This window comes from Molossus molossus, unplaced genomic scaffold (genome assembly GCF_014108415.1).
Source record: "Molossus molossus isolate mMolMol1 unplaced genomic scaffold, mMolMol1.p scaffold_m16_p_18, whole genome shotgun sequence".
In the NCBI taxonomy this organism is placed as follows: Eukaryota; Metazoa; Chordata; class Mammalia; order Chiroptera; family Molossidae; genus Molossus; species Molossus molossus.
In genome coordinates, this window is record NW_023425353.1 from 15,133,233 (window position 1) to 15,159,713 (window position 26,481).

Below are 26,481 nucleotides of genomic sequence, written 5' to 3' on the forward strand. Positions count from 1 at the left end.
AGAACAGTGTTCAGACGGAGGCCAGCAACGCAGAGGCCCAGGATGCTCCAGAGGGGGTCTCCCTCACAGCAGCATCTCCCACGCCTAGTGCACAGCCTGCCTTCCCACCAGTGCTCAGAGGATGCTTCAGGAATGAAATCCACAATCGACTGTGTGGCCACAGACAACTCACTTGCCCTCTCTGAACTTCCGCTTCCTTCTCTAGCTGGTCGCTTAATCATCCTAACCTTCCAGGACTATGCAAGAATCCAATGCATTCAGTCCCCGAATACTTAAGCACCGCCTCAGTGCTTGGCTTGCACTTGGCCTGTAGGAGACAAGGCCCGCCTGCCATGGGACAAGGAAAGGGTTTTAGACATTTGGCCAGACCTGCAACCAGAAATCAGAAGGGGCCCTGGGGGAGGGGCGGGAGGAAGGAAGAGGCTCAAGGACAGTGAGGGCAGACAATGGGCTGTCCAGTCAGGGAGAACTGGAGCAATTCTCGGCAGTTCTTGACTTCCCACTCCCCACCCCCAACCCCTACTTTCCACCCTCCCACCCCATCTACCTGTGATCACGCATGACCCTGGAGCCACCATATCTGGGCCTGGGCCTGTCCAGGAGCCACGCAGGGGGGGCAGAAGGGCATATCTCCCTGTGCCCTTGCCCCAGAACTTTCTAACCTGAATAACAGGTTGTGACATCTCAGCAGGAACAAGGAAGAAAGAAACTGTTCTGGGCCTGGGTGGCTGCGGAGAGAACCTGTCCCACCCTTCCTGCACACCTGTCCTGCACGCCCTCCCACCCCCGGCAGGCCAGTCCTGGGCTTCAGCTCCAGAACGGCCACGGGCTAGCAAGGTAAGCCATCTGGGGGTTCAGACGAGCAGAGGGCCCTGCGAGTGCTGAGTGGACAGTCGGGGCTCCTCCAGGGAGGACATCAAGCTGGGAGAGCCCTCATCCCCCTGTCCCTCCCTGCCCCTCTTCTGGAGTCAGAGTCCCGGCTTGGCATGGGCATGACAGCGAGAGGCTAGCCCCCTGCCCTCATCTCATCTCTCTCTACCATCAGCCTCTCTCTCTCCGAATCTGGGGTACACAGGTGATATGTTCTCTTTATCTCTGCTCTCCCCCTTTTTCCTGTCTCTCTGTCTGTCTCCATCTCTGCGCATCCTCCCTCTGTGAATATCCATGTCCATTCATCTGTCCCCTTCTCCCTTCTGTCTGACCCTGTCTGTGTTCCAGCCCATCTGCCCCCAGCTATCCTACATCCTCCACACACAGGGGACCCCACAGAATGTCCTCTGAGCCTCATCCAGGCGCCTGGGCTCTGAGACTATACAGAGCCCTGCCAGAACACCCCCAAGAACATTCAAGAGCATATATATTTTTATGTCTGGGGAAAAAGATTGGTCACTTGAATTTCAGAAAGTTAACTTCACAAAAGCTCTGTGGGCAGGGCCAGTGACAGCTCGGCTTTCTCACCCAGAGGACCTGGTGGGGCCAGGACGTGGGAGGGTTTCTTATCATTCTCGCGAGGAGATGTGGGTTTGCCTTTATTGTTGCTGTTATTGGAGGTGGAAAAATTAGGGGACATGGGGAACATCTGTAATACTTTCAAAAATAAAAGTGTGTGTGTGTGTGTATATATATATATATATATATATATATATATATATATATATATATATATGACAGACCCAGCCCGACCAGGTCCCTGAGCTTGTTCCTGCACCCTTGGCAGTTGGGCTTTGGACACCGTGTCTGTTGAGATAGATTCTTAGGGTAAAGAAGGTTCTGGGGTGGGCAGGGGCAGGAAGAGTGGTCGGAGCAAGTCACTGCCACCAGAGCCCTGCCAGAGACCCTCCAGCTGGCTGTGGGGAGCCCGAGACCGGGGACAGTTCTCCCCAGCACCCCCTCCACACCCAGCATCTCCAGAGTCCTGCTGGGGGTTTTCAAAGCTGTCAGATCACTGGTAACTGCCGGCCTCTGGGGGTGGCACAGGGGAGATGTGGGCCCACGATGACCCTCCCCCTGCCCAGGACTTAAAAAGGGAGGAAACTTTGATTTCAACTCTCCTCTGAAACAAAAAGCACTGGAGTGGGACCCTGTGGGGACTGGGCAGCAGAGACCTCCACCTGCGTTCTGACTCTGACCCCTGGAAGCTGAGTAGCCCTGAGCTTAACCATGACGAGTCTTCACTTACTCGCCCCGAAATCGCCGGCTGCGACGAGGAAAGCAGAATGCATATAAGCGCCCAGCACAGGCTCACCTGTTACAGGCGGGTCCTGGTCGCTCTTTGTTTTGCTGCATCAGCAAAGGTCTCCTGAGTTCTGCTCCCTGATGGTTTCCATGGGGCTAGCTAGCTCAGTGTCTCTCAGCTGACTGGATGGGTAGATGGACAGATGAATGAATGGATGGGTGGGTGGATGGATGGATGGATGATGGATGGATGGGTGGATGGGTGGATGGGTGGATGGGTGGATGGATGGATAAATGGGTGGATGGATGGGTGGATGGGTGGGTGGATGGGTAGATGGATGGGTGGATGGGTGGATGGGTGGATGGATGGATGATGGGTGGATGGGTGGATGGGTGGATGGGTGGATGGGTGGATGGGTGGATGGGTGGATGGGTGGATGGATGGGTGGATGGATGGGTGGATGGGTAGATGGATGGGTGGATGGGTGGATGGGTGGATGGATGGATGATGGGTGGATGGGTGGGTGGGTGGGTGGGTGGATGGGTGGGTGGGTGGGTGGATGGATGGATGATGGATGGATGGATGGGTGGGTGGATGGGTGGGTGGATGGATGGATGGATGGATGGATGATGGATGGATGGATGGATGGGTGGATGGATGGGTGGATGGGTGGGTGGATGGATGGATGGGTGGATGGATGGGTGGATGGGTAGATGGATGGGTGGATGGGTGGATGGGTGGATGGGTGGATGGATGGATGATGGGTGGATGGGTGGGTGGGTGGGTGGGTGGATGGATGGGTGGATGGATGGATGGGTGGGTGGATGGGTGGGTGGATGGATGGATGGATGGATGGATGATGGATGGATGGATGGGTGGATGGATGGGTGGATGGGTGGGTGGATGGATGGATGGGTGGAGGATGGGTGGATGGGTGGATGGGTGGGTGGATGGGTGGATGGGTGGGTGGATGGATGGATGGGTGGATGGATGGATGATGGATGGGGGGGTGGGTGGGTGGGTGGATGGATGGATGGATGATGGATGGGTGGATGGATGGGTGGATGGGTGGATGGGTGGGTGGATGGGTGGGTGGATGTATGGATGGGTGGATGATGGATGGGTGGATGGGTGGATGGGTGGATGGGTGGATGGGTGGATGGGTGATGGGTGGATGGGTGGGTGGATGGGTGGATGGGTGATTGGGTGGATGGGTGGGTGGATGGGTGGATGGATGGATAAATGGGTGGATGGATGGGTGGATGGGTGGATGAGTGGGTGGATAGATGGATGGATGAATGGATGGATGGGTGGATGAATGGGTGGGTGGATGGATGGGTGGATGGATGGATGGATAAATAAATCAATTCTCCAAGAGACGGGGGCTGGCAGACTTCACCTTACTGTAGAGGCAGAGAGGGAAGAAAGTCCATAAGGCAGATGGTAAGGAACCAAACTGCAAAGTCGGTGCGCTCAGTTAGAAGTGCCCACCCTACCCTTCAGGCTTGTTCACTTTCAGACCCCAGATACCAGTTTCCAAATCAATTTCTTCTCTCCACAGGCCACCACTGAGCCCCGCCGCTTCTCCCCTGCCCAGGATGAGAGTATCAGGTAGGGCCAGGCCTGGGAATCCCAGGGCTCAAGGTTGAGGTGTGGAGTTGGTTTGGACTCATCTCTGTCAGCAGAGGCCGCCTGTTCTGGACTCAGGGTCAAGTGGCTGCATCTTTCTCAAATGGTCAGGCCAGAATTCCAGGAGGAAACAGTCCAGGGAGGAGCTGGGGGGGGGGGAGGGAGGCAACTGGCTGCCTCCAGCTGAAGGGCTAGAAGACCGTTGGCACAGGAACCCCAACCCAGCTGAGATCATGAGGACTCCTTATCTTGCAAACACCCGACCCTGGCTGGAAATCAGGAGCAAAATATTTGCTTCAAGGAAGGCTTTTCTAGAACCCTCATAGGGTAGGCGGGGCCTGAGGAGAAGACTTTGCCTTCTGGTCTCCACCTTCACACCGTGTCTTCTCTGTACAGACCGAGAAACCGAGGCACCGACCAGGAAATGAACACAGTTCACTGACATTCAAAACAGCTGTGAGGGAGTGAAGAGCACAAGCTTCCATGTCAGCTCACTGGTCTGGGTTCAAATCCCACCTCTATCACTTACTAGCCAAGTGACCCCTCTCTGAGCCAGTTTCCCCATCTGTGAAACAGGAACATCCAGTAGGACCCAGCACAGAGGGTCCCTGCGCGGAGGCTCTGAGACAATGGGGTTAAGCTGCTGGCACAGGGCCTGGCGCCAAACGAGTGCTGTGTGCCGTGATCCCCACAAGGAACTCTGGGTGCCTACACCACACTGTGTCCTCAGAGATAAGGGACCCCACACATCTGAGCTGCACCCCACAGGATATGGGGCCTTCTCGCCCACCCCAAGCAGCTGGAGACCAGCACAAGGCCCCAGAGCTGGGTTCAGGCTGAGGAGAAGGGATGCCGAGAGGGAGGTCAGGCGAGGAGCGAGGGACCCTGCCTGATGCCCGGGCTGGATCCAGGCGGCAGCAGCCACCAGGCCTGGAGCCCGCTTCTCACCTCGGGGAAGACTGAGGAAAGGGACTGGGAGCTGGGGGTCCACCCCAGGCGGGAGGCTGCCCCCCAGGATGGGAAGGCAGGCCGCCTCAGCAAGGCCAGTGCGTGCCTGTCGAGAGCTGTGTGTGCTTATTCGTGGTGGCCCTCAGGGGGAGTTGATGGGATGTATGGGGGACAAACCCTACGTCCCAAGTCACCCTGGAGGCTGCCTACTGGTGACAACTATCACACTTCTCCCTGCAAGCCATGGGCTCAGTTACAAAGGTGTCACCACGTCCACTCTGTGATGGAGGGACCCCAACTCAGAGAAGCCACGTCCGAGGCCACACAGCGGTGGATGGCTGCCCTGAGCACTGGACACAGCTCTCCTGACTCCTGTGGCAGGGCCCCCTCCAGGACTGCTGCAGCAGGCTGCCTCTGGTCTCCCGCCCCCCTCCCCCCTCCGGCCCCCCGCCTCCTGCCCCCCGCCTCCCGCTGCAGGGTCCCAGGCCTCGGCCCTGGAGCTTTCTCTCTGGAGCGCTCCAGGAAGGTGCACTGCAGCATGGTCGCCCCACTCTCATCCTCGCTGGTTCACACTGCTCTCATCTCGTGGGCGTGTGGGCTGGTCCACAGTGTGGATGTGGTGTGGAGCCACAATGTGGGGTCTCGTGACACGGTCTCGCTGAGTGGCCTTGCCATGCGGTCTGGTGCTGTGGTCTCATGTCAGTGTCTCCTTGCTCTGCAGGACTGTTTCAGTTCCTGGCCTTCATCTTTGTCCTGATCATCTCCTTTGTCTTCATCCGCAGCTACACCAGCATCAGCATGAAAAACACCCGTCTGCCCCGCTGGCTGGGTGAGTGCAGCTCACTGCTAGGGGCAGGGCCTGTGGACCAGGGCTAAGGGTCAAGGATCTATTCCTCCTTCCACCCCTGGTGACACCAGGGACATGGCATGGTGTGGGCTTATTTTGGGGACCCCAGCCATTGTGGGGTGGGAGGCGAGAGAGGACACCCCCAGGCTGTCAAAAGCCTGGAGCCCATAGGGAACAGAGGAGTGTTCCGAGGCCCTGGACAAAGCATGTGCCTAGATCAAGGGCTAGTTTGCAAATGTGGCCCAAGAAGGAAGGACAGAGTGAGGGAGTAAAGCAGGGAGGGAGTGAACTGTCCGCACATTGAGTGGTTTCCACCTGCACTTGCTGTTCCCTCTGCCTGGGACCCTCTCCTCGCAGGTCTCCATGTGGCCAGCTCCTGCTCAGCCTTCAGGTCTCTGCTCAATGTTAACTCTTCAGAGATGCCTTCGCTGACCATCCCAGCTGCAGCCGCATCCCCTCCTCCTACTTTAGCCTCTGTCATGTCAGCCTATTTCCTTGAGAGTATTATCATTGATCTCATTTATTTGTTTATTTACTTGGCTGTTGTCTATCTCCACCAGCTGGAATGTAAGCTTCCTGAAGGCAATGATTTAACTCGTGTGCATCCATCTTTCTAGCACCTGGTGCAGAGCAGATGCTCAGTAAACACTCGATCAGTGAAAGAAAAATGGATGGATGGATGGATGGAGGGATGGATGGATGTGGATGGGTGGATGGATGGATGGATGATGAATGGATGGTGAATGGGCAATGGATGGGCGATGGATGGGCAATGGATGGGTGATGGATGGGCAATGAGTGGGTGATGGATGGGCGATGAGTGGGTGATGGATGGGCAATGGATGGGTGATGGATGCTAGCTGCTTTACATGCATAGTCTCATTTAATCTTCACAAATGCCCCATGGGTGACCCATGTTGTGGTTGTAGAGTAGACTCATGCTGTGGTTTTACGTGTGGTCTGAGAAAACAGAAACTTCCAACTTCCTCTTGTAGATGTCAGAATAAGAATGGTAACCCAAGTCTCCCAGATCCAAATCCTATCAAAGGAAGGAGAGAAAGGGAAGGGATTTGTCCTCTTTAAAGATCAAGAACCACCTCCAATAACATAGTCAAACATAACAACATATAGTGGCCCAGGGCAGCTCATAACTTCACGGCAATGAAAAGTCAGTCACCCTGTCTTTAATACAAACTCCCCACCGTGGAGTCTCAGCTACCCCTTACCTCATCCTTATCAACATGGTTCATACCCAGGTCAGGATGATTTATACAGATGTGTGATGGCCATCATGTCCCCAGGCCCAGGGCACTGCCTTTATAGACTAGAGATGGATGGGGCTGTGCTGATGGCCTTGGAGGAGATGGGCCAGGTCAGGCCTGGAGGCTCAGGGCAGGAGTGGAGACCAGGGGTGTCCTCTAGAGGAGAGAGCCCAGCCTGAGATGGGAGAAGAAACAGTGTTTGAAGGAGACCCCAGAAGTTTTTCCCTCTCAGAACTCAACTACCTGGGATTTGACAAACCAACACCTGCAACCAAATTCATCAAGCAACTACTCTGTGTTAGTGCCCAGACCCTGAAGTGAGGAACACGTGAGACCAGCTCATGGTCTGAGCTGGGGTGACAAACAGACATGGTCACAGGACATACAGAAATGAGAGTGCATTCACATGATCCAGAGTCTCGAGAGCCGAGTTCCTAACCTGGTTGCACAGACCCCACCTTGTAGTTACTGAATTAATATAGAAGCACATATATTACTATGGCACAATTTTATTTTTTAATATTTTATTATATATTTATATATATTTGGTTTTCTTTCTAATCCAATCTATTTTATTTTATGGTTTTATAGCTTGCAGTCTGTTACAACAGGAGGTACTAAGTGTCTCGAGAGAACTGGGACTAAATTTGTTCACAGGTTTTCCCAAACCACCACCGGGGTCCCTGGCACAGGGATCGGGAGAGTAACTCCTGATTTACTGGCAAAGCAGGCAGGGTTCTTTCAGATGGGAGAGACAAACCCAACTCTAGCTGGTTTAAACCATAGGCTGTCCTGTGCTGTGTAATTGGGAAGTCCATGGATATCAGGCTTCAGGTGTGGCTGGATCTAGCCTCCAGAGTCTCTATGTCCCTGGGCGCTGCTTGTTGCTACTTAGCCTCATTCCACAGGCAGCTTCCTCTCTAAGGCAGGTGTGATGGCTGCCATCTCTCCAGATGCTCATCTTCCTGCTGAGCTGAAAGGCACGTCTCGCTCCCTCATGGCCAGGTATCAACCCAGGCAGGGACTGTCCCCAGAGGAATGTAATGTTATGACTGGTCCAGCCTGGGTCCCGTCCTACTCCTGGAGTCTTGGAGGCAGGGAGAGGACACTCTAGGATGAACAGCCCCCGATGACAAAATGGGAAGTGTCAGTGTGGGGTCCCCCAAAAAAGGAGAGTTTCCACCCTCAGAATTTCTGTGGCCACTGGCAGCCCTGGCCTCTAGGACTTACTGCCAGTATAATGGGAGACCTAACATGGAACCCCAGAAACAACCAGGATGCAGATGTCAGGAAGTGGCCACGAGCCCGAAGACCATGCAAATCGTCGGTGCCAGGGGACTTCAGGAAAGGGACGCTCTGGTGGCTGACCAACACCAGCCACACACTCCCGCCCTTCCCTGAGGCCGGCCCCCACAGCCTGTGAAGGTGGGTGTGAGGACCTCCACTGTGGGGTCAAGGAGAACTCACACCTGGTCAAACAGCTGGGAGTAGAGCTCCAGCTCCTGTGGGTCTCACAACAGAGCCCCGCTTTTTTTAACCATGAGAGAATGCGTGCTTGTGTGTTCATGTGTACATGAGTGTGCACACGTGTCCCTGTGCATATGTTAGTGCATCTGCATGTGTAGGTGTGTGTGTACATGCTTGTGTGTGCATGTGCTTGTGTATGTGTGTGCATTTGTGTGCCTGTGTGTGCACATGTGTGTATGTGTGTTCATGAAGACAAGTGAGGAAGGACTCCCAGATGAGAGGGGACTTTTAGCTCATTTCAGCTCCCCCATGGGAGGGGACTCTGCTCAGCCAGGCCAACAGCACTCATGTCCCTTCTGCTCACTCCCTAGTCCCCAGGCCCCAACCTCCATGCTGCAGGAAGGGCCCAAAACACTTCTTCTCTAACCAGATTCTGTCTTTTCTCCAACAGGCCCAGTCTCCAAGGAGATCCGTAAGTGTCTCCCCAGCACCCCTCTTGCCTTAGAGTGAGACAATCCAGGGTCTCTAGTCCCAGCCCTGTGGGTCCCAGAAAAATCTCCTTTTCCAGAACCTGTGTGGCCCTCTCCTCCCATAGCCCAGTGACCTTCTGAAGCCCGAGCCCTGTGGCAGGGATGGTCCTTCTCAGCCTCCAGGCTGACAGGACTGGCTCAGCTGTCCCCTTCCCTAGTCCTCCCACCCTCAGTCCAGCCTGTGCCCACCCCCGCCGCCCTGTCACAGCACCTGGCCCCGCACTGCTGCCTCCCCCACCCAGCAGGGAGCCCCGAAGACGGAGCCCGTGCTCATTATCGCCATTGCATTGACCAAGCTTGCCTCATGGTTTCTGCTTCCAAGTACCATACCAGCTCCATGTCAGGCACTGCCGGGGCCCCCAGAGGCCAGCCGAAGGGGGTGCCGATTACCTGTTGGGTAGAAGTGCCAACTGTGCCAAGAGAGGTGGGGCAAAGTGTCTGGGCTCCAGGAAGGCCACCCCCTGCCAATGGGATGGGGTCAGGGAAGGTACCAGGGAGGAGGTGGCTCTTCAGCTGTGCCTTGTGGAGCTGGGAACAGCCCATGTGAAGACCCAGAGGCAGGAATGCTGGGGTTCCAGTGGAGACCTTGGCTGCAGAGTCAGGGATGTGAGGAGTGGAGACACCCCAAATTGGACAGGGCAGAAGTCTGCATGGCAAGGACCCTGCCCCTAGGTACAAAGGAGGTGCAAGGGGGAGACGGCTGTGAAGATGGTAATGGTGACATTGACTGAGTGCCTAATGTGTGCCAATGTCTTCAGAATTTCACAGGCATCTCATGCAATCCTCCCCACAATCCTCTGTGGGTGCTGTAATTGTCCCCATCTTATAGATGAGGAAACTGAGGCTCAGAGAGGTGAGCTCTCCTGGCCAGGTCCCCTCTCAGCCCGACATGGCGGTGACTGAGCAGGAACGCAGCTCCAGGAACCGGATTTTGCCTGCTGGAGAGGCCTGAGAGGCCTGGGAGGCCCAGTGCACTGTGGGATTACAGAGAGCAAAGACTATCGGAATGAACACAACCCAGTCCCCCTTCACCCCCAGCCCAGCTCCTAGAAGCCTCCTGGGTCATCTCCTGAAGTAGACAGAGTCACAGCACCTTGGTGCTGAACAAACACTGGGATGTCACTGCTGGGACGATGGCACACACAGGCACCCTGCTGCCTCCCACCTTGCGTGCCCACTGTAGACATCGCCCACCAATCCCAGCACCATTTCCCGCCCACGCAGCCTCTAGTGGTAGATCCATGACACTACAAGGAAGCCTATTTGACCACCCTGATCTAAGCCAACTGCCTCGTTTTACCGCCGGCAAAGGGAGAGGGAGCAAGTTCTGGCAAGTGGCCCAGCAGAGTACTGAGAGCCGCCGGAGCTTGCTGGCCGCGCCCTGAGCAACAGCCCTGGAGTCCGACTCCCACGGTGTGTGGGAAGCCCAAATTCAGAGAACAAGTCCCCTGCCTCCCAGTGGCTGAGACCCGTGGGCATCATCCCCTTCATCCCTCAGCTTGACTGTGAAGGCTCGATGGTCAGAAAATCAATTCTGGGAAAGCCTGTTTAAGCCGACTTGTTGACGTCGGGTTTATCAGAGTCGGCTGCAGTTGGTTAGGCTCTGGGCAAACTCTCAGGTGGTTCCCGAGGCCTGGGACAACCCCTACAGCATTAGTGAACCCCTCTGGTCTCAAGAGGAAACGGGCCTCTCTGTGGCAGGGCAGGTGGTCAGAGGTGGGGCTCCGAGGCTCATAAGGTTCGAGGACACCTCCCTAGCCTCATCCTTAGCCAGCCCCGCTGCCAGGGCTGGGACCCTTTGTAGATGGTCCTGCCTGGTCTCCAGCCCTCTCTCTCCTGAGCCACAGGCCTGGACACCGAGTCCCTCTTGAACAGCCCATCTGGGGTGTCTCTACCCTCGGCCCTCACTCTCTGGTGATCATGTTCCCGTTGATCTCTGGTCGCACCCATCAAGGGGGTGTGCTGAAACTCAGGGGAGGGACAGAGAGCCTAGGACAGGCATTCCGCTCAGATCACCAGGACTGCCAACTCGGCCAAGGGGACCCTGGTGTGGGCTACATTCACTCCTAGAAAGGGGCACCTTTTCCTACTCAGAAGTGTCATAGGCATGCCAATCCTTGTACTTGTGGGCTGTCCCCACAGAGGGGCACTTTTTCCTGATTCACAGAGACTCCCTACAGACTGGCAAGGGCCCTGGAGATGCTATTCATCCAGACCACATGGTCCCTCCCCACTCTCAGCCTCGGGCTCAGCCCTGCCCAAATGCCCTGTGTGGTCACCCAGTGAATATTTACTGAGTGCCTACTCTGTCCCAGGAGCTACTGAAATGATTTAACAACAGAATAAAGATAAAGCACTTGCCCCCGTGCCTAGCCCACAGCAAGCCCTCAGTGCAAAAGCCTGTGGGTTTGCTCCGAGCCCCAGATGGCTCAGCTCAGCCAGCCACCAGCACAGGGGCTTGAGGGAGAGAGGCTGCCCACCCGCTGCTTTCCCTCTGCAGGTGAACTTTCTCCAGTTCCAGTTCTCCCTAGTGGTACCTTCCCAGATGTCAGGTGATGGTAAAAACATCCATTAGCATATATTAAAACCTGCCAGGCCGAGCGTGCAGCTGACGTCCCAGCTTTCAAAGAGCCCTCGGATGGCCGAGTGGCTCAGGGCTGTGTTTGGGGGGCCAGCCTACACGCCCCTTCCTGGTTGGCCCTGTGAAGCCATGTGGAGAGGACACAGGCCTTAACACGACTGCAATAATCAGAGATGCCACATTGTCTGTCCTCAGTGGGTTTCCAGGACCGTGCTAATCACTGGGTGAGAGGGCCGGCACTGCCTACCTGTCCCTGCTATGTCCCAGGGTCCCGCCCACAGTAGGTGCTCAATAAATGAGTAATGACTGGAAGATAAGAATAGTCGATAGTCACCTGCGCTCATTTATTCCACACAAGAACTCAGTGGGGAAGCCACCATAGTTATCCCAATTCACAGATAAGGCAGTTGAGGTGCCAGGAGGTTGAAGACTTGCCCAAGGGAACCCACTGGTGAGAGATGCTCCCACCCACCATGCTAGGGCCCCCAGGAAGCATCCACAGGGGTCTCTGGAGGAGAGGGAGCTCAAACAGCTGCTGTAGCCCCAGAAAGAGGTTCTCAAGAGCATCTTTTCACCATAATGACAGTGTCATTACCACACGCATCACTCCACACGCACTTATCAGGGCCTGCGTGGAACCGGCGCTGCGCTGGGGCTGGGGCCCTGATGGGGCTGGGCTGTGGTGGGGCTGGGTCTGTGGTGGGACTGCAGTGGGGCTGGGCTACACTGGGGCTGTGGTGGGGCTGGGGCTGCGCTGGGGCTGCGCTGGGGCTGCGCTGGGGCTGCGCTGGGGCTGCGCTGGGGCTGCGCTGGGGCTGCGCTGGGGCGGGGCTGCGCTGGGGCGGGGCTGCGCTGGGGCGGGGCTGCGCTGGGGCGGGGCTGAGCCGGGAAGCCAGAATATGGATTCTGGGTGGTCCGACCCACAACTCCTGCCACCAAAGCCGGTCTGTTCCCTCCCCAGCTGTCGTGAAGACTAAGTGTGGCCTCAGCAAGTCCTGTCCAGACAACTTCTTTGCTTTTAAAATCTCAAGTGGGGCTGCCAACGTCGTGGGCCCCTCTATATGCTTCGAAGACCATGTGTAAGTACCGGAGGGACTCCTGTATTTCGTTTCTTTTATTTCATTCATTCGTTAATTAGCTAATTCAGAGGCTGCGGAGACAGGCCCTGAGACCAGCCCGCACCTTCCAAATGCGTCCTTTTACTCTGGGTGGGAGTCACAGATAACAATAACACTAATAGCTTCTGTGGCTGCCAGCACCCCGCTAAGGGCTCACAACATCATCTCATTCAATCCCAACGCTCCCAGAGGCGAGGCTATAAGGATTCCCTTTGTAAAGATGAGGACATGGAGGGTCAGGCAGGGTTGCTCAGCTAACTGGTGGTAGAGGCAGGATTTGAACGCAGGTCTGTCTGACAGCCAAGCTGCTGGGCTTCCTACAAAGGGGAATGCCTATGGGGAGGGTTCATCAAGACCAGGCATCAAAGTCTGAATGCAGGAGGTGCCAAGACTTCCAGGCGCAAGAGAAAGTTCCAGGTAGTGAGAGCCACGGGACAACGGGTTCATCCTACGGAAGAAGCCACGGGCAGGGTTTTCGTCAGGGTTCCAATCCTGACTCCAAGGCATAGGCAAAGCAAGGAGCCTAGCGCCTCACGTACCAGAGGCAGTGGCTCAGGAACAGCTGCACCCAGGGGGTCAAACGTGTCATCAGGGCTTCCTCTCGCATGGTCCTCAGCTCTGCTGTCCTCTGCTGAGGATAGGCCTCGTCCTTGGGAAGGAGGGAGGCCACGCGGGTGAACGCTTAGCCCTAACCAGCACCCCGCGAGGAGGAGAGCTTTCCATCTGAATTACCCCTGTGAAAGTCTCCACACGAGGTCTCACTGCGGCCTGGGTCACATGGCTATGCCTGGCCCCGTCGCTGTGGCCGGAGGCACGGGGTGTGCTGATGTTTAAGCCTGGGAGAGCTTTGTCCTGAGAACCACCTTGGCCTGAGTGGGAGAAGGACAGTTTTCCCAAGGCACCAGAAGACAGGAGTGAGGATACCAGGTGGGCAGGGACACAGTTGGGCTCCACGTGGGGATCCCAGACCTGCAGGACAGCAGCAACATTCTAGGTTCTGCTTTCCTCATGGCCTGGGGAGGTGGGCCGGCCCCACCTCCGACACCTCAGAGCCCCAGGCGGGGTCCTTCCCTCTTCCCTGAGCAGACTGTTCTGGTCCAAACAAGCCATGAGTGGCTCCCTGGAGAATGCAGCCCATCGCATGTTTCCAGGCGAAACAGATGGCCCAGATCATCTGGATGCTTCCGGATGCTTCTGTGGGCCCTCTCCCAGGTCCAGAGGCTAGGAAGCAGTGTTCAGTCCACACTTGGGACCGACTGGTGTGGTTTGTTTGTTTTTTTTTCATCTCCAGGATCATCAGTCCTGTGAAAGACAATGTAGGCAGAGGCCTGAACATCGCCCTGGTGAATGGTGAGCTGCTGGTCCGCCCCCAGATGGCCCCCGGGGTGGGGTGGGGTGCAGTCATCATTCAGCCGACATTGGCTCAGCTCTTGCCACATGCCCAGGCTCATTGCAGCGCCAGGAAGGGAGGTCTGGCTGGCCTGTGGGAACAGAAGGTATGAAAGACCCGGTCCTGCCACCATCCTGGCCAGGCCCCTGCCTGTGTGCCTGCCCCTGGAGGACATGCTTCTCCTTGAGGTTTAAACCAACTCGCATGAAACCACAAGGAACAACCGATGACAACATAGGACCATGAGCTGAGTGCACACCTTCACTCATTGATCCAGCCATGTTCTGCAGCAGCCACAGTGGGCCAGACCCTGCCCAGAGCACGGGGGTGGCGGGGGGGCGGGGGGTCAGCTGTGAGCTAGAAGAACAGGCCCTGGCTTCGCAACCCCCTGTGGGTGTCCGTGGAGCTCACACACAGTCGCAAGGTGGGGAGCCTCTCTGGAGAAGGAAGCACAGCTCTGGCTGGGACACAGAGCTGGGGGCAGGGCCGTCAGGGGAGGTGGGTGATGGTCCGCTGAGGCCTGAAGTAGAGTAGGGTGGCCAGGAGAAAAGTGGGGGAGACTCCTTCCAGGCTGAGGCAGCATTGTGCCGGGATCAGGGAAGCGAGGGGGGAGGAGAGGCCCTCGGGGTCTCACAGGGTCTTTCTCGCAGTGGCGAGAGGCGAGGCTGGAGAGGCCAGCAGGCCAGAGGACCAGGGACTGTGCATCCGATTAAAAAGTGTGGGCTTGAAGCAGAGGGCAGTGAGGAACCTCAGAAAGGCCTTAGCCCTGCATTCCAGAAACTTCTTTCCAGCTTGCAGTAGGGATGCTGGAGGCAGGGAGACACATCTCACTAACCCTGCATCTCCAGCAGGTGATGAATGAGACGCCGACTGCAGGCCGAGCTTGGAACAGGGCTGTATTTCAGGATGGGCTTGGATTACAGGCTTCAAATAAGGACCAGGTGGTCTGGCCTCAGCCAAGAAAGAGCCTCCTCTCTGTCCTCGGGTCTCAGATGGGAACAAAGGCCATTTCTCTGGATCTAAGAGCCACTTTCTGGGACAACGGTCAGGGCAGATGGGAAAGGGGCACAGTAGGCGCTGGGGAGAGAAAAGTCAATCTTGAGTGTGGCATGTGACCACACTGCTGCACCTAGGAAGGGACAAGGTAGGATGGGAACCTCCTAGAGGAGCATTTTCCAGGAGCTTTGCTAGAGCAGGGTCGGAGGGCAGCCCAGGACAACTTCCTGGGAGCTCAGCAAGGGTGGGGGCTGGGAGGTAGGAGGCCAAGAAGGGCGGGCCTCCTCCACAGTCTTGAGGAGAGGCAGAGTCACTCCTTGGGTGGCCCCTTCCTGTAGGGGGTGCGCAGGCGGCTCAGACAGGGCCCCGAGCGCTCTCCGGGCATACAGGAAACAGCTCTGGCCGCAGCTGGCCTGGCTGAAACCTGCTGGTTTCTCTCCCCCCAAGTGGGCCACTGCCAGAGGCCTCCCGAACAGTCTCTGATGACATGGGCTCAGACTGGGGCCTTCCTCCTCACCCCTCACAAAGTCCAAATGTAAAAACAACCGCCGACAACACTAAAAACTAATATTTATTGATTATCTACTGTGTGTTAGCTATTTCACTTGGCCGCATCCCCACGCTAGAATGGCACCCCATGTTCTCAGTACCCCATGTTCCAGGTGAGCAATGGGAGCTCAGAGAGGTTAGGCGGCTTGCCCACGGTTACACAGCCCATAGAGTCGTCTAGATTCTAACCCGGATCTGGCTGGCTCCAGGTCTCAATCACTCAACTGAACGGCCTCCCGAGACTAGAAGTGTCTCCAAGCATGTATGCAGCACCTACGTATGCCAGCTCCGAACCTCCAAGAATCACTTCTGGGGTCAGAGTCCTTGACTGTATAATGAGCCAGAACAAACGGATTGTTAAAGATTGGTGGTTTTTAACCCTACAGGGGCTAGAGATTACTCTGAGAAACTTCAGACTATATCTCCTCCCTCTAATTCCAGAAAAATCCACAAATGCTCATGATCTCAGTTTAACAGGTTCATATTCTCCATTCCGAGTGGCCCAGGTGAAGTGCCCCAGGGGCTTGGACATTAGGGCTTGAAGAATCTGGGAGGAGCTGCAGTGTGAGCTCCGTCCCCCATCCCCACCCTCCACCCAGCCAGAGAGCATCCATTACCTGGGCCCCAGTCCCCACCGGCTTCTGGTTTCCGGAATCCACAATCTACCGTGGGGAAGGGGTCCGGGAGGATGAGTGGTGAGAATCTCTGCCATCCCCTCTGCAGCACCCCCATCTAGTGGCAGAGAGTAAAAACTGCAATTTCCCTCTGGAACACCTGGTTCCCTGTAGGTCTTAGACCCTTTCCAAAACCCACAAAACACAATTAAGATTACTGAACTCGGGACACTGAGTACGGTTCAGCCCACTGAAAATCCCTTTTCTTTCAAGAATCAGAGGGCTCAAATTGCAGATTTTCAATTTAGGTGGGAATAATGATGACACTTGTAGTTACTTTCATTACTATGTTGCAGCTATATTGTACCTTACATGCTATCTACTTTAAATATATTTTATTTAGTTCCCACAGCCCATTGGTCAGATGCAAAAACTGAGGTGGAAAGTTAAGTTGTGCATTAGGAAATGTTAAAGCAGAGCAAAGACCCAGACTGGTCAAATTAGATTCAATTCCAGAGACCCTCCTCCATCACGTCGCTGTACCTCCCAGATCAGCCCTGTAGTTACTGGACACCCACTTAGTCCTCATGCCTTCCACAGGACCTGACGTTAGTCCATTATTATTCTATTTTCAGACTTCAGACTAAAAAGTACTCGTTTTCACAAAATGACAGGCAGAATGACACATTACAGCAAATGATAGTTCTGCTCTCTCATCCCTTAGGGGTCACGGGAGCCGTGCTGAGACAGGACTCTTTTGACATGTACTCTGGAGGTAGGCACCTCTGTTGGTGATGAGGTCGCGGGTGGGCTGAGCTCCTCCCTGTGGCACAGGAGCTATCGGGGTGTTGGGAGGCTTGGCTCTTATTTCCACGGAAACCAACCAGAAAGAGGCATGGTGGGGGTTCGTGTCGACCCGCCACCTTGGACACGCTTCTCTGCTGTCTACTGGGCTCTCCCAGGCACAGATCCTGAGACAAGGGTTCAGGTGCAATGTTCTTTGGGGGAGGAGGTGATCGCAAAATGTATCCATAGAGAAGCGCGACAGGGACAGGAAAGCAGCCAGTGCGTTATCAAGTGACTGAACACTGGGCAATTGAAACTCAGAGCCAGTGTCAAACACATGCCTCAGAGATGCCCCGGAGGGCAAGGCAGCTGGGGGCTCCCACCCCTAACTCCATGGCACACCCCACACTCGGGCCTGCCCCGGGCACAGACAAGGGTGTGGACGTCAAAGAAGACCTTCAGGCCAAGAAACGCTGGCGCCTGCGGTTGGAGGCCAGGCCGTGTCCAACGACATGCTGGGGATGAGGTATATGGCCAGGTCTGCTCGGCCTGATCACGGGTGTTTAATTTTAAGGCCACAGGGGTCCGTGGTGGCCTAAGGACAGGACACGGCCTCCCGGACCCAGAAAGGACAGCTGTGAGGCTCCAAGCTCTCTCTCTGCAGCTGTCTTTCTTCTCTGCGCAGACAGGCTTCCTGAGCTTCTGCTTGCACAGGACACCCTCAGGAAGTCACTGTCCTCTCGGCCCTGAGCAAAGGCAAGCAGGGCACTCAGCTACCTGGGTCGGGGGCTGGGACATCTCAGTTCCCCCCAGCAGCTTTGTCACCCACCTGGCGGAGATGGGGGCAGGACTCTGGCTCAACGCTCTCGCATCTTCCGATTGTGGTGGAATCAGTGCCCGCCCAGGGCGCCTCGGCAGGAATGGAAAGCAGCATGTTGGCCCTTTGCACTGAGCCGAGGTCTGGGCCCTACAAGGACTGATCTCCGTGGGGATGGATGAATTCAGTTCAGCCCACGTCCCTGTGATCACAAGTCCAGCTCTGGGCCTGGGGCGTCCCAGTGTGCTGAGCATGGGACACGTCCTCGCCCCAGCTCCTCGCACAGTGGAATGGGGCTCTGCTGCCACTAATCAGCTGGCGTCCATCTCCCCTGAATCCCCAACTTTGCCTCCACCTCCAGAGAAAACCTACCTTACTGGCAAAGGGGAGAAGGCCACCAGGCAGCAGAGACTGAGAAGCCTCTGGGATTTGTGAACAGAGGGGTTGAAAGGAGAAATGGGATCCTGCTGCCCCGAAGCCACAGCTGGGACCTGTTTGGAAGTGATCTACAGCAGCACCTTCCAGACAGGCAGCGGGGACCCTCCTGGGCCCAGGGTTTCATAGGGTACCATGATGGCCGTCCTCACAGCTAGGGTCTGCAGGCCAGGGACATGCCAACCTGGAGCCCGCCACAGGGCCACACAGGAGTCTTCAGGCCTGCCCCCATGCTGCAGACACACCCCCAGGACCGGGAGGTGGCGGGGGGGTTGGCTATTGCTGAAGGGGAGGATAGCGTGGGTGGAGCTCACACAGCGACCTTGGGTCAGGTTTATGGAAAAGGACCAGTCTCTGGAGTCAGAGACTTCAGGCTACATGACCTGAGGCAGGTGACAGCTCCAAAGTAGCTATGGTGTCTACCTCATAGCACTGATGAGAGGATTAAATAACTCTCAGTACGTAGCTGGAGGAAAGCCAGCCGGGCTGGCGGAGGGGAGGTTAGTTCAGTCCTCTCCCTTGCCCTCCCTCCTCCCTCACTCTGTCCACATGGTTCAGAAGCAAGGAGGCCATCTGTCAGGAAAGGGGAGAAAATAAGTTAAAAGGTGAAACTAAGTGTTGTAATGTCTTATTATGAACTTGGATGTCATCGTGGCTGTGGGAACCAGAAACAGAACCACACTGAGAACAAGTCGCCCCTTCCCACAGGAGACAGGGCCAGACAAGGACTTCTTGCAGTGAGATGATAATGAAGGGAAGGCACACTTCATTTTTTCCAAACATCTACAGTCCAGACCAGAGCCAGCTCCTGACAGTGGCTGATGAATGAATGGTGCTTTCAGCGCTCATTCTCTTATCTCGAGTTCGGGGCCGTTTCACAACAGAGCCGCTGTGGTCATTGTCATTGACTGGGGGCTTCTGTATGACTAACTGGCTAGTGGCTGGCCCTGCTTGGGGACCCGTTCTTCCCATACGTCCAAAACATCACCACAGAATACTAAGAATCAGGGAACTATTGTGGGTGTGTGGCCTGTGGGTGGGCAGTCACAGAGGCCCCGAACTTAGAGGAAACTCATGCTTGGTTTGACGTTCTTGAAATTCTTAATAATTTTTTTTTTCTTTATCCTCACTCGAGGACATTTTTCCATTTTTTGTTCAGATAGAGCCGGAGGGAGAGAGAGGAAGAGAGAGAGAGAGAGAGAGAGAGAGAGAGAGAGAGAGAAACATCGATGTGAAGGGACACATCGAGTGGCTGCCACCCACACGACCAACCAGGGCCAGGGACAAACTGCAACCGAGGTATGTGCCCTTAGCGGGAACCGAACCCGGGTCTCTCTGTCCCGCAGGCCGACGCTCCAACCGCTGAGCCAAACCGGCCAGGGCCTTAATAATTTTTTAACAAAAAGCCCCCACATTCTCATTTTGCACCGGACCCTGAAAATTGTGTAGTCTGTCCTGTAATTCCATTATAGTGTACTGACTGTATACCCAGAATCATTGTCACATCCAATCTTTACAAAAATGCTGTGAGCAGGGCTATTAATCTTCCTCGTTTGGCAGATGTAGCTGGTGCTTTACCCACTAGGCCAGTCTTACCATATGTCAACCATTCAAGAGCCCTTGCACATATTACACCATATCCAGAGAACCATCTGCATTATCAGAGTTTTTCTTTAAATTGTCTCACTTTTTAAATCTGAATAAATATATCTTCAAAGGAAATTATATCATTGCCCTAAGCAGAAAGCCATTATTACCTTTATGGTCATGAAAATAAGCACATCAGAAACAAATAAGTGTCCAACGAGGGAGCACGGAACTGATGCCTCCCTGGCACCCAGGCCTACTCTCTGTCAAATCAGAGACTTCACAGTGCAGGGAGGTGTTAAAGTCACAAACGGAGCCTTGCTCCTTGATCAAGCTGGAGAGTTGTAGGAGCCCAAGTCCTCTCAGTGACCCCAGTTACCTGCAGGCTGTGTGTGTGCCCTCCATAGAAACCCAAAACATTCATTCAAAAAGACATATGCACCCTTAGGTTCATTGCAGCATTATTTACAATAGCCAAGATATAGAGGCAACCTAGGTGTCCATTACTAGATGAACAGATAAAGAAGTGGGGGGGGGGGTGTATGTGGTGAAATATTACTCAGCCATAAGAAAAGAATAAAATCTGACCATTTGTGACAACATGGATGGACCTACAGGATAGTATGCTAAATGAAATGTCAGACAGAGAAGAACAAATACCATATGATTTCCCTTATATATGGAATCTAAAAAAAACAAAACAAACAAAATGGAAGCTGACTCACAGACACAGAGAACAAGCTGATGGTTGCCAGAGAGTTGGGGGGAGTGGCGAAGAAGGTGCAGAGGAATAAGGGGCACAGACTTCTCGTTATAAAATGAGTAAGTCACAGGGCTGTAATGCGCAGCACCGGGAATATGGTCATTAATATTGCAGTAACTTTGCACAGTGACAGATGGTTACTAGACTTACCATGGTATCACTTCGTAAGGTGTATAAATGTGAAATCACTATGTTGTACACGTGAAACCAATATAATATTATATGTTAACTATATTTTAATTTCAAAAAATAAATAACGTCAACACAGATAAACTAGATTCTTAACCATGGTAGAAGGGGGTGCGGTGCAAAGAGCCCAGAGCTCCCGAGAGAGGACTGAGCTCCGTCCCCGGGTGAAAGTCCCCAGTGGCTCTTAGACCAGTGGTTCCCACCCCCAGCTGCACATCAGAATCAGCTGGGGAACGTTCACGGTCCACAGCCCACCCAGCCCCCCTAGCCCCCTGAATGGGGACGGCCTCGGTCAGGGTGGGAGGCTCACCCGGGATGCCGCCCCCTGCCGGCCCGAGGCTGCAGATGGAGCTTGGTGTCAGCCTGCCCGGCCACTCCTGGGCTGTCGGAGAGGATGAGAGTCTCCCCGGAGTGACTGGCACCTTGCCTTCCTTCCTCCCAGATCCTTCGCTCCTGGTGAAATTCCTCAGAGAGATTCCAGCGGACGTGCTGGTGCTGGTGGCCTCCTACGACGACCCGGGGACCAAGTAAGCTGGAACCTCCACCTGCCACGCTGGGGGGAGAAGGGAACCTAAGGCTCCCAAACCCCCCAGCCCGTTCCACTCCCCACCAGCCCCATCTTCTGGCAACTTCTCCTAAGAAACCAGACAAGTGCACCAAGGAGGGTCATTACAGCCGCGGTCACAACAGTAAACAGCTGGACACTCTCCCTGTCCAACGTGCTGACCAGTTGCAGAACCCATGACGCGGTGATATATGACACATACTTAAACATACCTAAGAGCATTCACTGCATCACAAATGGGTGTCGAAAATATTTAAGGACATGGGAGAATACTCATCCTTTAGTATTTCTTATTTTATCTTTGATTACCGTTCTGTCTTGTATTAGTTTCAGGTGTTCATCCTTTAGTGCTAAGTGAAAAAAAAGCAGGTTACGAAAGAGTTGGTATGATCTCACAATACATGGGGGAAAGACATGAAAAAAAGATTAAAATTTTACAGTGATTATGTCAAGGGGGTGATGCTGTAAATACTTCTTAATTGTTCCGTATTTTCCAAATGAACATACGTTACATTTGTGAACAGAAGTGGAACTGTTCGAACACCTGTCCAGCTCCCTGAGTGGCCGTTGGGGAGGAGTCCTGGCCACCGCCCGCTTCTCCCAGTGGCCCCGCGGTCCCTGCAGCACGTGGCTCCCAGTGCTTGAGAAGCTCACCCTCTGCCATCTGCCTGACCATCCTCTCTGATCCTCTGCAGAATGAACGATGAGATCAGGAAGCTCTTTTCCAACCTGGGCAGCTCCTACGCAAAGCAGCTGGGCTTCCGGGACAGCTGGGTCTTCTTGGGGGCCAGAGACATGGACAATAAAAGTCCCTTTGAGCAGGTGGGTTCCTGGCGGCCTCCCCATCCCGGGGAGCGGTTGGGGGCAGAGCCAGGGATGATGGATAAGAACTGGGGTGGCTTGGGAAGGACACACAGGGTAGTGTGGACAGAGCCACTTGGCTGTCATCCACCCCAGAGGTCAGGGCGGCCTCACTGGCTAGTCCCCCAGAAGGTGGTGGTCTCGACCACTTGGCCAGGATTTGTAGAAATGCAGGGGTACACAGGTAAGTTCCAAACCGAAGGGAAGGAGAGGCAGGTACAGGAGAGTGAAGCATGGAAGGAAATGAAGTGGATGTGAGAGATGAAGCGCACGGCGGGGGGAGGGGAGCCCAGAGCAGGGTCAGGAGGCCTGTCTTCTGGTCCCATTTTACCCAGCTCCTCCTCTCCCCAGGCCTCAGTCTCCCCACCTGTAAAGGGGAGGGTTTGGACCAGGGGAGCCTGAGGCCCTTTCTGAGACCCTGTGGAGAGGGTGAACTTGCACCAAGAAGGGGACACAGAAGAGCACACTTGAGTATGTGGAAGGAGTCAGGAGGGGTCCTCGACATGGGGCTCCACAGTCACTACCCAGGGTGGCCTAAGGAGAGGGGGTCAAGGAGGTACTCAGAGGTGGAGTTTGAGGAGCACTCACAGAAGGAAAGGATTGTCGACAGAGGGATGGGGGCCCCAGGGAGATGCTTCATCTTCTCCCCTTGCCCAAGGCGGTCCCCATCTGTGCATCCCCCAGCTCAGCATGTCTGAAACCTGAGAGAACCGGCCAGGCCTTCCCTGGCACAGTGATGAGAATGCTCAGCTCTGCCCAGCTCCAGTGATTCAGACATGTGGGACCACTTGGGGGCATGGATTCTGTCCTGAAGGCAGTGGGGAGCCATGGGATGCTTAAGAGGGAGAGCAACAAGAGCACACTGATCATAAGAAAGCCTAGCATTCAGCAAGCGCTTGCTCTGTGCAGGAGCCTGAGCAAGTGCCCCGCAGGGTCTCATTTAACACCCACCATGAAGTAGGTACCATTATCATCCCATCTCACAGAGGAGGATCTGGAGCCTCGGAGAGGTTTTGACCAGTTGCCTGGGTCTCAATGATGCAGATGGATTTCTCACTCAGGCCTGCTGCCTCCACAGAGATTTCCTGTGCAGGCTGCTTTCAGCGTGGACACCCTGGCTGAGCATGGAGAGCGCTGTGGGAGGGGAACCTTCCAAAGACGGTGGGGGGAGGCACCGCAATGATCAGACCAGACCAGCTTCCTGGATTAGGGGCTGCGGAGGCAGAGCAGGGCAGATACAGGGCAGGGCAGAGCAGGGCAGATGCATGGCAGAGCAGGGCAGAGCAGGGCAGAGCAGGGCAGATGCATGGCAGAGCAGGGCAGATGCAGGGCAGAGCAGGGCAGATGCAGGGCAGAGCAGGGCAGAGCAGGGCAGAGCAGGGCAGATGCAGGGCAGAGCAGGGCAGATGCAGGGCAGATGCAGGGCAGGGCAGATGCAGGGCAGAGCAGGGCAGATGCAGGGCAAATGCAGGGCAGATGCAGGGCAGATGCAGGGCAGAGCAGGGCAGATGCAGGGCAGAGCAGGGCAGATGCAGGGCAAATGCAGGGCAGAGCAGGGCAGAGCAGGGCAGAGCAGGGCAGGGCAGGGCAGATGCAGGGCAGAGCAGGGCAGATGCCGGGCAGAGCAGGGCAGAGCAGGGCAGGGCAGGGCAGAGCAGGGCAGATGCAGGGCAAATGCAGGGCAGAGCAGGGCAGATGCCGGGCAGAGCAGGGCAGATGCCGGGCAGAGCAGGGCAGATGCAGGGCAGAGCAGGGCAGAGCAGGGCAGAGCAGGGCAGATGCAGGGCAGATGCAGGGCAGGCAGCAGGCAGATGCAGGGCAGATGCAGGGCAGGGCAGAGCAGGGCAGAGCAGGGCAGATGCAGGGCAGATGCAGGGCAGGGCAGGGCAGGGCAGAGCAGGGCAGAGCAGGGCAGATGCAGGGCAGATGCAGGGCAGATGCAGGGCAGAGCAGGGCAGGGCAGATGCAGGGCAGAGCAGGGCAGATGCAGGGCAGAGCAGGGCAGATGCAGGGCAGATGCAGGGCAGGGCAGGGCAGGGCAGAGCAGGGCAGAGCAGGGCAGATGCAGGGCAGGGCAGAGCAGGGCAGATGCAGGGCAGAGCAGGGCAGATGCAGGGCAGATGCAGGGCAGAGCAGGCAGATGCAGGGCAGATGCAGGGCAGAGCAGGGCAGATGCAGGGCAGAGCAGGGCAGATGCAGGGCAGAGCAGGGCAGAGCAGGGCAGATGCAGGGCAGAGCAGGGCAGATGCAGGGCAGAGCAGGGCAGAGCAGGGCAGATGCAGGGCAGAGCAGGGCAGATGCAGGGCAGGGCAGAGCAGGGCAGATGCAGGGCAGAGCAGGGCAGATGCAGGGCAGGGCAGAGCAGGGCAGATGCAGGGCAGGCGCTGTCCTCCTTAAAGCACAGTTCCAGACCCATCAAAACTGGGCCAAGACAACACAGAGAAGCAGATAAATAGGGAGAAGTCAGCACCATCCTTCACCTGAAATTCACTAGCAGCTGAGTAGGACCCGTCGCCCACAAATGAACCAAAGACCATGATGCGATGAAACCATCATGTGATTTGTTCCCACACGTGGGAAACTGGCAGCGTCTAGACTCTGTTTTTTCTTATTTATTTATTTATTTATTTATTTATTTATTTAATCCTCACCCGAGGATATTTTTCCATTTTTTGTACAGATAGAGTGGAAGGGAGAGAGAGGAAGGGAGAGAGAGTGAGAAACATCGACGTGAAGGGACACATCGAGTGGCTGCCACCCGCATGACCAACCAGGGCCGGGGACAAACTGCAACCGAAGTACGTGCCCTTAGCGGGAACCGAACCCGGGTCTCTCCGGACCGCAGGCCAACACGCTGAGCCAAACTGGCCAGGGCTAGACTCTGATTTTTCTTCCTAAGGGTTAGCCACAATTATTCCAACCGTAGGTTTTGCCATTTACACTTTTTTTCCCAAAAACTAAGCCTGGGCATTTTAAACACATCTTAACTAATTTTGTACCTTTTATGTGTTTATTACCAATATGAATTAATATTACCCAGTGGTTCTGCCACGTACCAGGTGGGTGGCCATAAGCTGTTACTTTGACCCCATGTGCCTCGGTTTCCCCATCTGTGTAATGGGATGATAATAGTATGCACTTCTTAGGGCTACTGTGAGGATTAAATACATAAGGCACCTTGTGCCTGGTATACAGCAAGCATTCAATAATGGCTAGGATGCTTTTTTACTATTATTTGGGGTGTCTAGAGGGGCTGATGGAGAATTTGGGAGAGGGACTAAACTCTGCAGCCCCATCCTCGTGGGGGTGTCCCTCACAACCACCAACACCCCGTGACAGGCAGTTACTAGGCTCTGATCCCAACTCTGAAACCTTGGGCAAGTTGCAGCCCCTCTGAGCCTCAGTCTGCCCATCTGTGAAATGGGCTAGTAATATCCAACGCTGCACACCATGGAACAGTAGTGAGGATGAAATAAGTGAAGGCATTTAGGTTTTAAAGCACAACGCAAATGCAGGTGTGAGTTCTGAACAGCCTCCCCCATTACCCCTGTTTCTCCCTCGTCTCTTGCTCTCTAGTTCTTAAAGAATGACCCCGGCAAGAACAAATACGATGGCTGGCCGGAGCTGCTCGAGCTGGAGGGCTGTGTGCCCCGGAAGGTGATTTAGGGCTTCTTCAGCTCCCCCTGGGTGGCCGCAAGCTGGACTGGATGGAGCTGAGGGACAGCAGAGGACAAGGGACCAGTCGTGGCAGCAGGAAGGTGCTGAACCCCGCACTCTGTGGGAACAAAAGCCTCCAGGGGCTGAGGCACTGTCCTGCCTGGAGGGGGCGAGCCTCGGAGGGTCCTTCCGGAGCCGCTCTGTGTGCTTTCCCCTCGGAACTCTGGCTGCTGCCCCGAGAGCGGGCGGACTGCCCACCCCCGGGCAGAATTAAATTGTATTTTTGCTCATGTTGGATGGACTTTCTGACCACCCTGTGTGCAGCATCCCTCCCTGGGGTGGAAATAGTCTGGATTGGGAGTACTTGGGCTACAAGTTCGGATAGGTCGGTGACAGCTTCTGGTACCTGGTTCGCAGCTAGAAACGAGGTCGAGTTCACAGGGATCTCCATTTAGGCATGAAAGGAACCTGGTTCCCAGCGTAGGGTGTCAGACCCACAAGCACAGGGCTGAGGGCTGGACCCAGAGAATGCTGCACCTGCTGTTTGAATGAGAGCTGGAGAGGACAGGGGCGTGGGGGTCACAGAGGGGGAGAGACCAGTCAGGCTGGAGGCAGGCTTCAGGAAGAACGTCCTAGCTGTCGTAGTCACGTTCCCCAGGAGCGTGATTCTAGAAAACACCAATAGAGGGGTGGAGAAGTAAGACGGGGAAGCAA

At 55.3% G+C, this 26,481-nt stretch overlaps 1 protein-coding gene across 2 annotated transcripts; it reads left to right on the forward strand.

The window, feature by feature from the left end:
• The first annotated feature begins 793 nt into the window (after positions 1–793).
• Positions 794–26,025, forward strand: FAM3D (FAM3 metabolism regulating signaling molecule D). Of its 2 annotated transcripts, XM_036267055.1 has the most exons (10): positions 794–837; positions 3,738–3,787; positions 5,475–5,582; positions 8,781–8,801; positions 12,402–12,519; positions 13,850–13,908; positions 16,832–16,882; positions 21,127–21,211; positions 21,945–22,071; positions 25,687–26,025. In XM_036267055.1, exons 2-10 carry the CDS (start codon positions 3,775–3,777, stop codon positions 25,774–25,776), a joined length of 672 nt encoding a protein of 223 aa, XP_036122948.1. In that variant the 5' UTR covers positions 794–837; positions 3,738–3,774; the 3' UTR covers positions 25,777–26,025. The 2 variants fall into 2 exon arrangements, with proteins under 2 accessions (XP_036122948.1, XP_036122949.1); XM_036267056.1 differs by lacking the exon at positions 16,832–16,882.
• The last annotated feature ends 456 nt before the right edge of the window (positions 26,026–26,481 follow it).